The sequence below is a fragment of the Mastigoproctus giganteus genome, chromosome 3, assembly GCF_048544385.1.
Source record: "Mastigoproctus giganteus isolate SK-2022 chromosome 3, ASM4854438v1, whole genome shotgun sequence".
Classification (NCBI taxonomy): Eukaryota; Metazoa; Arthropoda; class Arachnida; order Uropygi; family Thelyphonidae; genus Mastigoproctus; species Mastigoproctus giganteus.
In genome coordinates, this window is record NC_143577.1 from 1,504,794 (window position 1) to 1,519,573 (window position 14,780).

General features: G+C 38.3%; 1 protein-coding gene across 1 annotated transcript in view; it reads right to left on the reverse strand.

Moving 5' to 3' along the window:
• Nucleotides 1-4,579: 4,579 nt before the first annotated feature.
• Nucleotides 4,580-14,780, reverse strand: part of LOC150087603 (calcium channel flower-like) — a 55,818-nt gene continuing 45,617 nt past the window's right edge. Inside the window, exon 5 of the mRNA XM_090369882.1 lies at nucleotides 4,580-5,350. Coding sequence (XP_090226008.1) covers nucleotides 5,242-5,350 — 109 coding nt within the window. The 3' untranslated portion in view covers nucleotides 4,580-5,241. The remainder of the gene's footprint in view (nucleotides 5,351-14,780) is intronic.

The following is a 14,780-nucleotide window of genomic DNA, read 5'->3' on the forward strand; positions in this document are numbered from 1 at the left end:
TCACCTTAAAAATTGCCTGTAGCAGAGCATTTACTTCGTTCTCAATGTGTGTTTCTTTTGGTATCGAACATATTAATTATTTAAAAATGTAACTTTTATGTTATACCCACTTTCAATCTGTAGTATCAACACCTTGAAGTTGGTCAGCAGGAAATCGGCAGATAGATTAGATTGGGCAGAGAGAACAGGGTGTTTATTTCCCGGTCTGACAGAGTAGTTCGTTTTGAATAACAGCGTGTCGTGCAAGCAAAATATTGCGTAGCTGCAACAAAGTTGAAGACGACTTTGTTGATAAATAGCTCTCTGGCATATTTCACATTCTCAATAGGATTGAGATCACATGAATGAGGAGCCAGGACGATTATTATTATTATAGTTAGCCATATGGTGCAAGGAAGCCTGTGGTTTTTGCTGCATTAGCCAAAAAAAAATTCTGAGTTACCCCCGAGAATCAGAAATAGAAGGGAATCACCAAGAAATAGAAGAATGATGATATCCAGCTCATGACCCTAGGTGTGCCAAGTCCATACCAGATGTCAGCCCCTGGGGGTAAATGATGGAAATTTATGTTCTCCAAACCAAATGGGCACCGCAAGTAATACTTGAACAGGGCCCAGCCCCGAGTAATAGTCAAAACACCTATTGTAGAAGCTGTCGATTTCCGATTGTACGCTTTTTAGTAGCAACACCTTGAAGTTGCTCAGCAGGAAATAAGTTAGATTAGATTGTGCAGAGAGAACAGGGTGTTTATCTCCCAGTCTGACCGAGTAGTTTGTTTTGAATAGCATATCGTGTCAGCAGAATATCGCGTAATTGCAATAAAGTTGAACACAACTTTGTTGAAAAATAGCTCTCTCCGGCATATCTCACATTCTCAATAGAACTGAGATCACATGAATTAGGAGCCAAGGAAGAGGATGGAAATCTGTGTTCTCCAAACCACTTTCAAGATTCTGGCATGAGGCCCACCTTCAGGGTAAATGACTGACATTGCAGGGTGCAGTAGATCTGATACAAAATTCAAGTGACATTCGAACTTCAACTGGTATCAAAAGACCCAGCCTGTACCAACAGAACGTTCTCCATGTTGTGATACCATCTGATCGAAAAATTTTGGTCATCATTTGTAATCGATACTGAAATTAGAGGACTTCAATGCACAGTGAATTTATTTCTGAAGTCTCTCTGAAGAATTTCAAAGGAAATTTCAAGTGAATTTCCTTTGAAGATTTTTTATGCAGGTATCCACAGCAAAAGTTTTCAAAATGCTTTGATAAGAACAGCTACTTTGTGTTTTGAACTTATTAAGTTGCTCACCTCCACTACAACAGATGAAAGTTTGTTCCAACTATCAACTATCCACTGGCTAAAGGTAAATTTTTGCATATCTATTCTACAATTGTCTTTCCTAGATTTCAATGTCCCCTCAGGTGAGTAAACTGAGCAAGAGGAAGAATCCCATCAGCATTGAGCTTGCTCAAACAATTGAAGGCCTTAATACACCTCAATTAGTTCACCTCGCAGGTGCCTAGCCTCCAGAAGCTGCAATTTGCAGAATTTAAACCTTTCTTGGTAACAGCAACCCTTTTTCACTCACCAATCTTGTTGCTCTTCTCTGTACTCATTCCAGCAGCTCGACATCTTTCTTAAAATGAGGCCCTCCAGACTTGTATACAGTATTCAAGGTGTTGCCCGACCACTGCCTTGTACAAGGGGACATTCACCTCCTTACACTTGCTAGCAAAATTGCTGTATATTGACAAGACACCATGAGCTACTCTTGCAGCCTGTCTTCACTGCTCAGAAAACTTCATATCTGACTGCATAATTACTCACTTGTGCTTTTCATTCTCCACTACCCTGAGTGTACCACTCAGTTGATACATTACTCTTGGATTACTGCTACCCCTATGCAGATCATTTGTCAATGTTAAACTTCAGTTGCCGCCTCTCAGTCCATCTGCTCAACTTTTCCAGATCCTGTTGCAATAGCGTACTATCATTACTGTTATTAACAACCTTTGTATCATCTGCAATCATAGACATTAACCCTGATATAACTTCATCAATATCATTGATAAACAATAATTTGCCCAACATGGAACCCAGAGGATTCCACTAACATTAGTTCATGAAGATCAGTGTCCACTGATTACCACTCTGTCTTCTCCCATTCAATCCTTTTATCCACTATAGCAATTTGCCACTAATGCCATTACAACATATATGCAGCTGGAGTCCCAACAGAAACAACAAAACAAACTGATTACCTATAATAATTTCATTATTTTAACAACTGATAATCTTGTGGTCCGGCAATGCCACGAGGTCCAGCTCTACTACCTTTAGTCTCTGAAGCATTCCCAATCACATGGTGGGATTAAGGCAGCTGTTTCCTGCCAATCCTCTGGAGCTCTTTAGAGACTTCAAAATCAACCCGAATAGATACTGTCATGACAAAACCTACAGGAAGCTGATAGCAGCAGACTTGTATACTACACTACAAATTGAATGAAGAGAAGAGTGTACATTTCTGTGGAATTTGAACTCTTGATCATCTATAATGAATGATTTTTGTCTTCAACAGGCTCTGAGGACTGCAGAAATTCTATGAGATTCATTCATAGTGGCTGTTGCTTGCACCAAGTGACTGTTGATATATCTATTCTTATGTATTTTCTGATTTTTTTGTTGGTATCTAATTTTTTATAGAATGCCTCTATTAGCCACCCTCCTAGATAATGGCTGTACAAGGGTGTTAGATAAATAAACTAACGTATAAAGGAAATTCACTTAATTTATTTTGAAAGTAGTATTCAATGACTTGCATCCTTTTCAAGCCAGTTTAGCCATAGATATAATATGAACTGAATACTTCTAGTTTCATACAAGATGAAGCGCTTTTCTGTTCCAGGTAAATTAATGGAGGCACTGGTTAAAGAAGCACTGCAGGATCATCTAGACAAGAATTCAGTTATAGCTCAGACGCAGCATGGTTTTGTTAAGGGCAGGTCTTGCCTGACCAATTTGATTGGATACTATGAGGTAGTCACAAAAGAACTGGATGCAGGGAATAACTTTGATATTATATATTTGGATCTTAGAAAGGCTTTTGATACTGTTGCACATGGAAGACTGCTGCACAAATTGGAGCAGTGTGGCATTGGAGGCAAATTGCTGCTATGGATAAGGGGATGGTTGAGTGGTAGAAGACAGAGAGTGGTAATCAATGGACACTGCTCAACGTGAACTAATGTTATTAGTGGAGTTCCTCAAGGTTCAGTGTTGGGTCCATTGTTGTTTTCGGTGTTTATGAATGATATTGATGATGGGATATCAAGTTTAATGTCTAAGTTTGCAGATGATACAAAGGTTGGCAGGGTCGTTAAGGACACTACTGACGCTATGCTGCTGCAACAGGATCTGGAAAGGTTGAACAGATGGGCTGAGAGGCGGCAAATGAAGTTTAACATTGACAAATGTAAAGTACTACATATGGGTAACAGTAACCCCAGAGCAATGTATCAACTCTGCGGTACTACACTGACAGTGGTGGAGAATGGAAAGGACCTGGTGGTAATTGTGCAGGCAGATATGAAGTTCTCTGAGCAGTGCAGACGAGCTGCAAGAGTAGCTCATGGTGTCTTGTCAATGATATACAGGAATTTTTCTAGCAGGGATAAGGAGGTGATTATTCCCTTGTATAAGGCAATGGTTAGGCCACATCTTGAGTACTGTATACAGGTCTGGAGGCCTCATTTCAAGAAGGATGTAGAGCTGCTGGAACGGGTACAGAGAAGGGCAACAAGATTAGTAAATGGAACAAAGGGTTGCTCTTACGAAGAAAGGCTTAAGTTTTGCAAATTACAGAGTCTGGAGACTAGGCACCGGCGAGGTGATCTGATAGAGGTGTATAAGGCTTTGAATGGTTTGAGCATGCTCAATGCCAATGGGATTCTTCATCTTTCTCAGAATAATCACCTCAGAGGGCATAAATTCAAATTGAGGAAGGACGGATGTCGGATAGATGTGCGGAAATTTGCCTTTGGCCAGCGGGTGGTTGGTTGGTGGAACCGACTTCCATCACTTGTTGTTGAAGTTGATAGCCTAAACAAATTTAAAGCTCAACTGGACAGGTATTTCGAACGAACGGAGGGTTGAAATGGGAGAGGGTTTTTTTTTTGGCTGATGCTGAATAAGCTTGCTTTCTTGCATCATATGCCTCTACTAATGCTAATGCTAATGCTTATCCATTTTCATAAGAGTAAAATATTTAGGACTTTTTTTTTTTTTTTTTTTTGTAAAATTACTAAGTTAACCCCTTTTGAAAATAAATGATTTAGCTGCATTCCTGGTCAAAAAGACAATGGAAACATCACTTCCATAATTATTGGAAATTATAATCAGCATGAACATGTACTTATGTGCAAATTTCAGTGCAATGCCATGATATGTCTGTTGTGAAAAAAGCAAGCAAAACGTAACACACATCAATTTTATTTTATACGAAAATAAATCTTTCGAAAAGTTACAAAGACAAACTTCATTACTAAACAAGTAAAAACGTCACGTCGTGGAAGATAAGTTTGTTTAAAACAATCTTCTTAAGTACAAGTGAAAGAATACAATATGAAATAAAAATTCCAGTTCTTTTACTTTCTCTTTATAAAAAAGAATGCCATATAATTTCAAATAATTACATAATTTATTTTACATCCATTAAAAAGAAAAGGAAAATGTTGTGGGGGAGAAAAACACAATATTATCATACTTGGTATTACAATCTCTAAATTATTACCAATCATCGAGAATAAAAGCAGAGCCCCCTATCCCCCCCGTCTAAAATTTATGCACATATCTAACTTCATAGAAATTACATGCATTGAGTTTCTATGAGGTGTGGATACACCACTACCCACAAAACAGGTACATTGGTACATTTGTTCAATATTTATTACAGGGAGGTCTATTCTAATATACTATAAAAGAAAAATATCATGTTGGTAGAAAAGAAATGGAAAAGAATTGGGAATTCTAATTCTTTGTGCATTTTGTTTCCAATAACTTAAATTCACAACAGCAGCTGCCTATTTTTTCGAATTCAATATAAATTAACACCTTCACATCTAAAACAAATTTCTTAACAAGTCCCATTCCTGTAAATATTGCCCCTGTGCACCTTATTTTAATCACTTTCACTAACCACTGATGCCAAGTAAGTAGGCTTCATGAAATTATACTTTAGACCATAGCAGAAGGCTGCTGATGAACACGTGCAACAGGATCTTCTTGGTTGGGTAGCAGATTAGAAGTGCTCCTTGCTTTAAGTTTCATTTCATCCACTGGAGCTCTATAAATAAATTGCAATGAAAATTAATCACCTTCTTCAAAAATTAAATGAAGTAAACAAATGTTAAACATCACAAAATCATAAGCTTTTTAAAAAAAAAAAATTGCATTCAGAATGTGATAGTCTTCTTTTATTATTATTATTTTTTTTTTTTATGGAAACCCCAAACATTCACACAGGTATGGTTCACTCTGACCAATTTACACCTTCTTCCCCCACCACACACACTTGGGGTTACTTCAGTTGTTATAAATTTGCTGGGAACTTTCAGCTAACTTCTTTGGTCTGTGTTACAGCCTTGCTGTTGATGCCCTCGGTTTGTCAGTAAGTTGTCATTTCCTGACTATTTTCTGTCATCCTGAAATTACCTTTTTCATTGAAATTTACATAGGACTGTTTGCTGTCTTTCATTTTTTCTTTAACTGGAATCTATTAGTTTTAATTTTAGAGTAATTGTGCATTTTACTTTTTATTAATTTTAGAAGTTTATTGGTTTTTATTCCTTTTCTGTCTGGTCTCCACTCTGGTGAAAGGAGTGAAGGTGGAGTTGGCTTTCTAGTCCATAAAGATTTTACAAACAACATTTTGGAATTCAAAAGTACATCACCAAGGGTGTCAAGACTAATACTCAACATTTCTAAGAGGTACAAGCTAAAGATTATAATGATTTATGCACTAACATCGAGCCATGATGATGAAGAGGATGAAGAAATGTACACCGAAATTAAGTGTCTTCTAGATGAGCAGAAAACCCACTACACTATTATTATGGGGGACTTCAATGCTAAGGTTGGAAAAAGGCAAAACAGCACAGAAAGAGGAACTATAGGAAATTTTGGAATTGGTGAAAGAAATAAAAGAGGTGAAAGACTTGTGGAATTTCCAGAATCTCAAGGACTGTCAGTAATGAACACTTTTTTCAAGAAAAGGGTGAACAGAAAGTGGACATGGAAGAGTCCAAATGGATTAACTACTAATGAAATCGACTTCATCCTCACTAACAGAAGATATATTGGGAATGATGTTGCCGTCCTGAATAAGGTAAATGTTGGAAGTGATCACAGAATGGTAAGATGTACACTTGATATAGATGTAGGAAAGGAAAGGGAAAAACTGACTCGAGTAAATAATGCAAAGGTCTTTGAGATAACAGAAGAGGAGAAAATGCACTATGTAATGGAACTTAAGAACAGGTTTGAGCTTCTGCAGACTGCTCAGGATCAAGATATCGACGAGGAATATTACAACTTTCTGAAAGTGATAAAGCCCAAGAAACCTATAGGAAAGAAGAAATCCAAAGAAGAAAAAATTAGTCAAGAAACACTTGTCATGATGAACCGAAGACGACAAATGAAGAGCAAGAAAAACACTATCAGGGAGAAAATTGATTATACTGAGTTATGCAAAGCCATTAGAAAGAGACTCAGAGAGGACATAAGAAGATTTAACACAAGAAAAGTAGAACAAGCATTAAGGGAAAACAAAGGATTTAAATCAGCAGCCATGAACAGTAATACAGAAAGACAAATGATACTGAAACTGAAGAATAGCGATGGTGTACTTATAAACAGCAGAGAAGGCATAATTCAAATAGCAGAAGACTACTATAGAGAATTATACAAGGAGCAAGGGAATGATGCCAGCAGTGGGGAAGATGGATTGCAAAGTAGCAACACATACGACATACCCGATATTCTTCCTGATGAGGTAGAACATGCATTGAAGAAAATAAAGAATCAGAAAGCCCAGGGGGAAAATGAAGTTACTGTAGAGTTGTTAAAATTGGGAGGAAGAGACATAACACAAAAACTGGCAAGGCTCTTCACAAAGTGAGAAAAGGTGTGACGCCTAAGCAGTGGAATAATGCAATCATAGTTTTGCTGCATAAGAAAGGAGATAAATCAGAAATTGGAAATTATAGACCAATTAGCTTGTTATCCCACATCTACAAGTTGTTCTCAAGGGTCATTACTAACAGATTAGAAAGAATACTTGATGAGAATCAACCAAAAGAGCAAGCTGGCTTTAGAACAGGATTCTCAACTATGGATCACCTTCACGTAATATCACTGCTAATGGAGAAAGCAAATGAATATAAAACACCATTATGCCTGGCATTTGTGGATTATGAAAAGGCATTTGACTCCATACAGCATAAGGAAATGTTTCGGGCACTGGAAAGACAAGGCATAGATACCCCATATATTATGATTTTGAAGAAAATATATGAGAGTGCTACCTCCTTTATTAGACTAGACTAGACAAAGACAGTAGCAAATTTAAAATCGAGAAAGGAGTTCGACAAGGAGACACAATATCTCCGAAGCTGTTTACTGCTGCCCTTGAGGAAGCTTTCAGAAGATTAGACTGGTCGCAGAAAGGAGTCAATGTGAACAGAGAGTACCTAAACCATTTACGATTTGCAGATGACATTGTGGTCATAAGCCACGATCCCAAAGAATTAGAGGAAAATCTTAATCAGTTATGCACAGTTAGTAAGGATTTTGGACTAAAGATGAATATGGCTAAAACAAAAGTAATGATGAACAAGTATGCCACAGAAAGGGAAATAATGATTGAAGGAGCAGTAATTGAAAAGGTGGAGTCATATACTTATCTGGGACAAGTTATTAGCTGTAATAATGATAAATGGCTGGAAGTCAAGAGAAGAATAAATTTTGGATGGATAGCATTCAGGAAATATAGTCACATACTGAAGAGCAATATCCCAATTTGTCTGAAACGTAAAATAATGAACCAATGTATACTCCCCACCATGACTTATGGAAGTGAAACTTGGGCACTCACCAAAAGAATGGAATGGAAGAGAAGCTGAAAACTACACAGCGAAGAATGGAACGAATTATATTGGGAATCGGACTGTTAGATAAGAGAAATACATGGATTAGGCAGCAAACTCAAGTAAAGGATATTCTTATCAAAACTAAAGAACTAAAATGGTCTTGGGCAGGACACATAGCTCGAAGACATGATGACAGATGGACTAAGAAAATAACAGAATGGTACCCAAGAGGAACTAGAAGAAAACCTGGAAGACAAAGGCGGAGATGGATAGATGAAATTCATGAGTTTTTGGGTAGTAAATGGATGGCCAGTGCTCAAAACAGAAGGAACTGGAAAATTGCTGGAGACGCCTTCATCCTGCAGTGGATTGAAAATGGCTGATGATGATGTCTGGTCTCTGTCGGGTTGGCTATGATGTATACGTCTGCTTGCTTTTTCTGGCTGCCACATAATCATAACAGAAACAGAGACCTTGCTGATTGCTGTGCATCCCTTGGTTTAGGCTGTCGGCCCATGATGATGTAGTTCAAATCTTGGGATGTACAGTATTAAATACTGTTTATATTTTTTAATTTAATTTAATTATATTAATTTGTTATTTAATCTGCTTTTATTGTTCAGGCACTCTTAATTTTTCCATTGTTGCCACACCTGTCAGGTCAGCACTCCTGCCCATAAAAAAAAAGATAAAGTGCAGCCATTATCAACCCACTGCAGGATGGAAGCCTCCTCAACAATTCATGCTGAGAGAAATGGACCATAATCTACCACACTGGTCCAGTGTGGGTTGGCAGATCGACCGTATTCAGCAGTCAGGGGCTTGAACCCTGGTCTACTCAAAGAGAGTGTGCTACTGCACTCCCACTCCTGCCCACTCGGCTATGGAGGCCGGTTACCCATACATTTATCTAATCTATTTCCCTATATTTCATTATAGTTGCTGGGCATTTCTGCTATTACTAGTAATGTCCAGGATCCATAATCCATTCTAAGATATTATTATTAATTTTTTGTCATTTTTAGACTTTCCATAGCATCACTACAACCTATACAAGCTATTATTTTTAATTATATATAATGTGTGTATATATATATATGAAATCCAAAATAAAACTGAAAGATTAATACGAAATATAGACAAGGCTAGTGGAAGCCAGACGTGTTCAAAGCTGCTACGTGAACTTTTTTATTTATTGATTTGAAATTGTTTTTGTACAAATTTTGATTTAAATTTAGTTGTATAGTTTTTTTAGTGATTTGCTCATTAAATTGCTGCATATTTTTTTTTACTCGGGTTTGTAATTGGTAGAAAACCAGTCGATTTCTGGTGGCATTGTTTTCATCTCAATACAGCGGATACTGGTAGTTTCTACGTAATTTCTAGCAGTGTAATCAGTATCAGCAGAGGATTATAATGATAAATTATAGCACTACTTACATGATTAATAAATGAATTTGTCACGTAGATCATAATGTACGACAGTAATATTCGTAGAGCTTTTAGAATTGGTGATTTAGCATAGATAGCTGGTGCAGAGTTTGAACCAGGCGGGTGGTTCAAACTCTCCACTACATACATAGTTAAATTTATTATCTATTATAACTACTCAGATTTTACAAACGTAATGTTATAAATTAGTACATGTGATAGGAGATACCAAGTTTATATAATGTAATTCGGTTGGAGATAAAAACGCTATACTGAAACGTGTGCATGTGTGTATATATACAGTGCTTTTTTTGGGACGGTATGCAACGGTACGGCGTACCGGCACCTTTATTAACAGTGACTTGTGACATTTGGATGCAGTGCACTTCGAAATTTGTAATATTTCGTAAATTTTTTTCAACTTTTCCCTACTGTTCAAATAAGCTTAAAATTATTTAACTAAATTTGCATTTTTTACTGTCTATTGTTAAGATATTTTTTATATAAAACTGTATAACCATTTTTATAATTCTAAATTACTCAGTCGGGCTTCTGTTTCATGAAGTCCTTTTATAGCAAATTATTTTGAATTCCCCTTGGAAGTTACATTTAAAATAGTTTCCGTTGAGCGAAGAAAATTTTCATATAGTGAATGGATTAGGAGAAAATTAACACAGTACACACTGTTCACATTTCGCCTTCAGTCAATTAGTCCTGCTGCGCGAATTAAGAGAACTAAAGCATTCTACAACTTAGTGGTACCTGGTAAAACCAATCCGACCACCTATCCCACATACGGAGGAGTCGCGCTAGTCAACAGTGAGCAGATCAAGGACAATCCTAATCATACAGCCAATACACTTGATCTTTTTCTCACAAACAACCCTACTAAGTACACGATCGAAGTGAGAGGTCCTTTAGGCACTTCAGATCACAACTTGGTGATTGTCTCTTCTCCAATGGAACCTTTATCTCATGGCTATTCCCAACCTCATGTTGCTTGGCATTACAAGAATGCAAAATGGGATGACCTGCAAGATTTCTTTTCTTCTTTTCCTTGGTCGGATTACTGTTTCAAAAGTTCTGATGTCAACATTTGCTCAGATCGTGTCAGTGAAATTATTCTTGCAGGAATGGAATCCTTTATCCCACACTCCACTTTAAAATCTCGTCCTTTATCTAAACCTTGGTTTTCCAATAAATGTACTAAGGTTGTTCAAAAGAAGAATGTTGCCTATCGTAATTGGCTTGTTTCTAATTCTTCAGTTTCATTTTCTGCCTACACCAAAGCTCGCAACAATTGTAAAGCAGTTATTAACCAGTCCAAACTAGAGTTTGAACAGGCTAAGAGTAGAAAACTTGCTTCTTGCCCTAATGGTAGCCGAGCATTCTGGTCTCTTGCCAAATGCTATTGGCCACAACTTTTGCCCATCTCTGCTCCCAACTCTGTTAAAACAAGATGGTTCTGTTGTCACTTCAGCCAAGGATAAAGCTGACCTGCTAGCATCCCATTTTTCTTTCAACTCATGCATTAACGATCTTGGTAAAACACCTCCCACTATTCCCAACACACTCCATTCAATGCCTCCTGTGGTTTTCCGTCAAAAGGATGTCAGAAGGATTTTGACGGATCTTGATGCTAAGAAAGCTCCAGGTCCCGATGGTATTTCTCCACTTGTTCTCAAAACCTGTGCTCCTGAACTTACTCCTATTCATTGCCGCCTTTTTTCACTTTCTTATTCCAAAGGTGTTTTTCCTTCTGCTTGGAAATTTGCTCTTATCCAGCCAGTTCCTAAAAAGGGTGACAAATCCCTCCCATCCAATTATCGTCCCATTGCAATTACTTCTACACTTTCTAAAGTAATGAAAAATCAATTAACCGCCAAATTTTAAACTACCTAGAAACCTTCCGTCTGATCAACGATCGCCAGTATGGATTCCGTCGGTGTGTCGATCCACTGGTGATATTCTAGCTAATGTTACCCATTTATGGACTAATTCAATGGAAAGGTTCGGTGAAACACAAGTAGTTGCTCTTGACATCTCAAAGGCTTTCGATCGTGTTTGGCATAAAGGTCTTCTAAACAAGCTTCCATCTTATGGTTTGCCAACTGTTTTTAGTAATTGGTTATCCAGGTTATCCAGTTTTCTTTCTGATCGCTCACTGAGGGTGATGATAGATGGCTCTCTGTCTTCTAACTTCTTCACTAATGCCGGTGTCCCCCAAGGATCAGTTCTTTCCCCCACTCTTTTCCTCTTGTATATTAATGACCTTCCATTGACTGGAAATCCTATCCATAGTTTTGCCGATGATAGCACATTGCATTCCACTTTCCATTTTGAGAAACCTTGTCCTGCTCAATCAGCTTCAACTTCTCGAAAATCTGCTACCAATTCCTTAAATGCCGATCTTCAGGTAATTCTCCAGTGGGGCAAATACAACTTAGTTGATTTCAATCCTTCTAAAAGTCATCCTTGTCTTATATCTCGCAAAAAGGATTCTTTTGCTCCTATGCTTATCTTTGTTGACACTCCGATTTTTCGGTATGATGATATATCTCTTTTAGGGATTATCCTGACTTCTAATCTCTCTTGGCACAAGCACATTACAAATATTGCTTCTTCTGCATCTAAAAAACTTGGTTTTCTCTTTCACTCTCGGCATTACTTTTCTTCTAAACAGCTGCTCACTCTTTATAAATTGCAAATCTGCTCTGCCATGGAATATTGTTCCCACATCTGGCGTGGTGCCCCCAAAGCCTCTCTCAGGCTTCTTGATTCCATTCAGAAGAGGGCAGTTACGTTAATTAATGACTCATCTCTAACAGAGTCTCTGCACTCGCTGTCTTATAGACGTACTGTTTCTGCTGCATGCCTCTTCTACAGATACTTCCATGGGCACTGTTCTTCTGAATTAGCTTCTATAATTCCTGCTCTCTCTTTCAAAACACGGCAGAGTGTTATTGGTAGGATTGATATGCTAATTTCTTTATCAGACTTGTTTTGGCCATTCACTTTTCTTCTACTACTATGGACAAGTATAGAAACGCAGTTCCTGATACATGGTCAGGTGTAGTCCCCTGATGTAATGTTGTTGTTGTTGTTATTATTATTTGGCTTAACGACACAAGGGCTACTGAGGCCAAATTGTGTCTGCTCATAGTTTATTTAGTCGAAATATACCGCTGAAGATGTTAAATTAAATACTCCTATATAGACCAATATATTTTAAATAGATTACAAGTTCTTTTATGTTTGCTTCATTTCCCAGGATATGAGCCCTGATGAAATACCTGATCATGTATCAATAATTATTTCTGCTGACATCAGATCATGCATATTTGCATCACCTATACTCGACCATTTCTAAATATGTTCTCCCCCATATCTGATGACAGCTATAACATTTTCATTTTAATTTTTATTTCCATTTTATTTGCATTATATTATTATTTTGATGTACTAATTTTCCTTTACAGTTCCCCACTTTATAATGATAGGTAATTCAGCCCATAATTTTTCTTAATTTATCATAACCTCTAGGATTTTAATATTCTTTCACCTTTCATTAATCTACTACACTTCTTTTTTCTACTTTCCTCACCCTGCCAGTACTTTGTATAACTATCACATCCATTTTTGCATATTTAATACAACTTTTTAATACAACATATATACAGGGGGATTCACTACTAGTGCGACAAACTTGGAGGAGGTGTAGGGGGCACAAAGACGAATCGGAATCACATAGCATTGCAGGGTCCAAAATGCCTTCGTCATGCGGTAGAGGACGTTGAACGGGAGGTCGCGTGAACAGCGATCCTGCTGGAAGTCGGCATTTGCGAACCGGTTCCCGAGGCAGTAGGATGGAAGAATATTCAAACGTTGAACTGGCCGACATGCACCTCGCGTATGGAGCTGCGGACTGTAATGGGTGCGCCGCTCTGCGCTTGTACCAGGAACATTTCCCGCACAGGCATGCTCCTCATCATACGATTTTTGCACGTGTGCAAAGAAGGTTACATGAGACTGGTTGTTTCACGAGAGGTACCATGAATCGAGAGCGAATGAAGAGGACGCCAGACAGTGAGGAGAATGTTCTACGTCTTGCAGAAGGCAATTCGAGTACGAGTACTCAAGTGACAGGCCAACGATTGGGTATTTCCCAATCCACTGTATGGAGGATACTGTCAACAAACCAAATGAGTTCATACCATCTGCAACGCATCCAATCATTGGAGCCTGCAGATTATCCACTCCGGAGGACTTTTGCTACTTGGTTTCTTCAACAGAAACGGTTCGCAAATGCTGACTTCCAGCGGGATTGCTGTTCACGCGACCTCCCGTTCAACGTCCTCTACCGCATGACGAAGGCATTTCGGACCCTGCAATGCTATGTGATTCCGATTCGTCTTTGTGCCCCTACACCTCCTGCAAGTTTGTCGCACTGGTAGTGAATCACCCTGTATATATAAAGGGTGTTTCAAAAGTGATGGTCAATAATTTAAAGGTGAACTGTACAGATTACAATATGCAAAAAAAAAGCCTAGTAAATTGGTCCTTAAGTGAATCATTTTCGAGATATTGCACATTTCTAGTTGGGATCCACCACTGACTTGTTCGTTTGGGTTAGGTTATGCTCATTCTCTCCATTTCCCCTTTCTCAATGCTCTGAGATGTAGCAGGCATATTAATACTTGTCAAAGGATAGTCAACGTGGAAAGAGGTTACATCAACGAAGAGTATGTGGACATGCACTTCATGTATGGTAAAGCCAATGGCAGTGCACTCGAGGCTGCACGTTTGTACCAAGAAGCATTTCCCCGTGAAGCCAGCCCAACAGGTGCACAGTCATCAGGGTACAACAACGCATTAGAGAACACTGGCACTTCGCACATGGAGTACGAGCAGGTAGGCCCAGAAAGCATAACACCTGATGTTCAGGAAAGGGTGTTAGAAAGAAAAGTACAAAATCCAGGAATTTCGACAAGGAGGGTTGCTCTGCAAGAGCACGTACTGAGTCATAGCAGTGTGTGGCAAATTTTACATCGCCAATTACTGTACCCCCCATATCCAGTATGTACAAGGTCTCAGCAATACAGACTACCCTCCCAGAGTGCTCCCATAGTCGGTGACAGAAGTTAACAGAAAATATGCATTATCTTTGAAAACGGTTCATTTTCAGCCTTTTGGAAC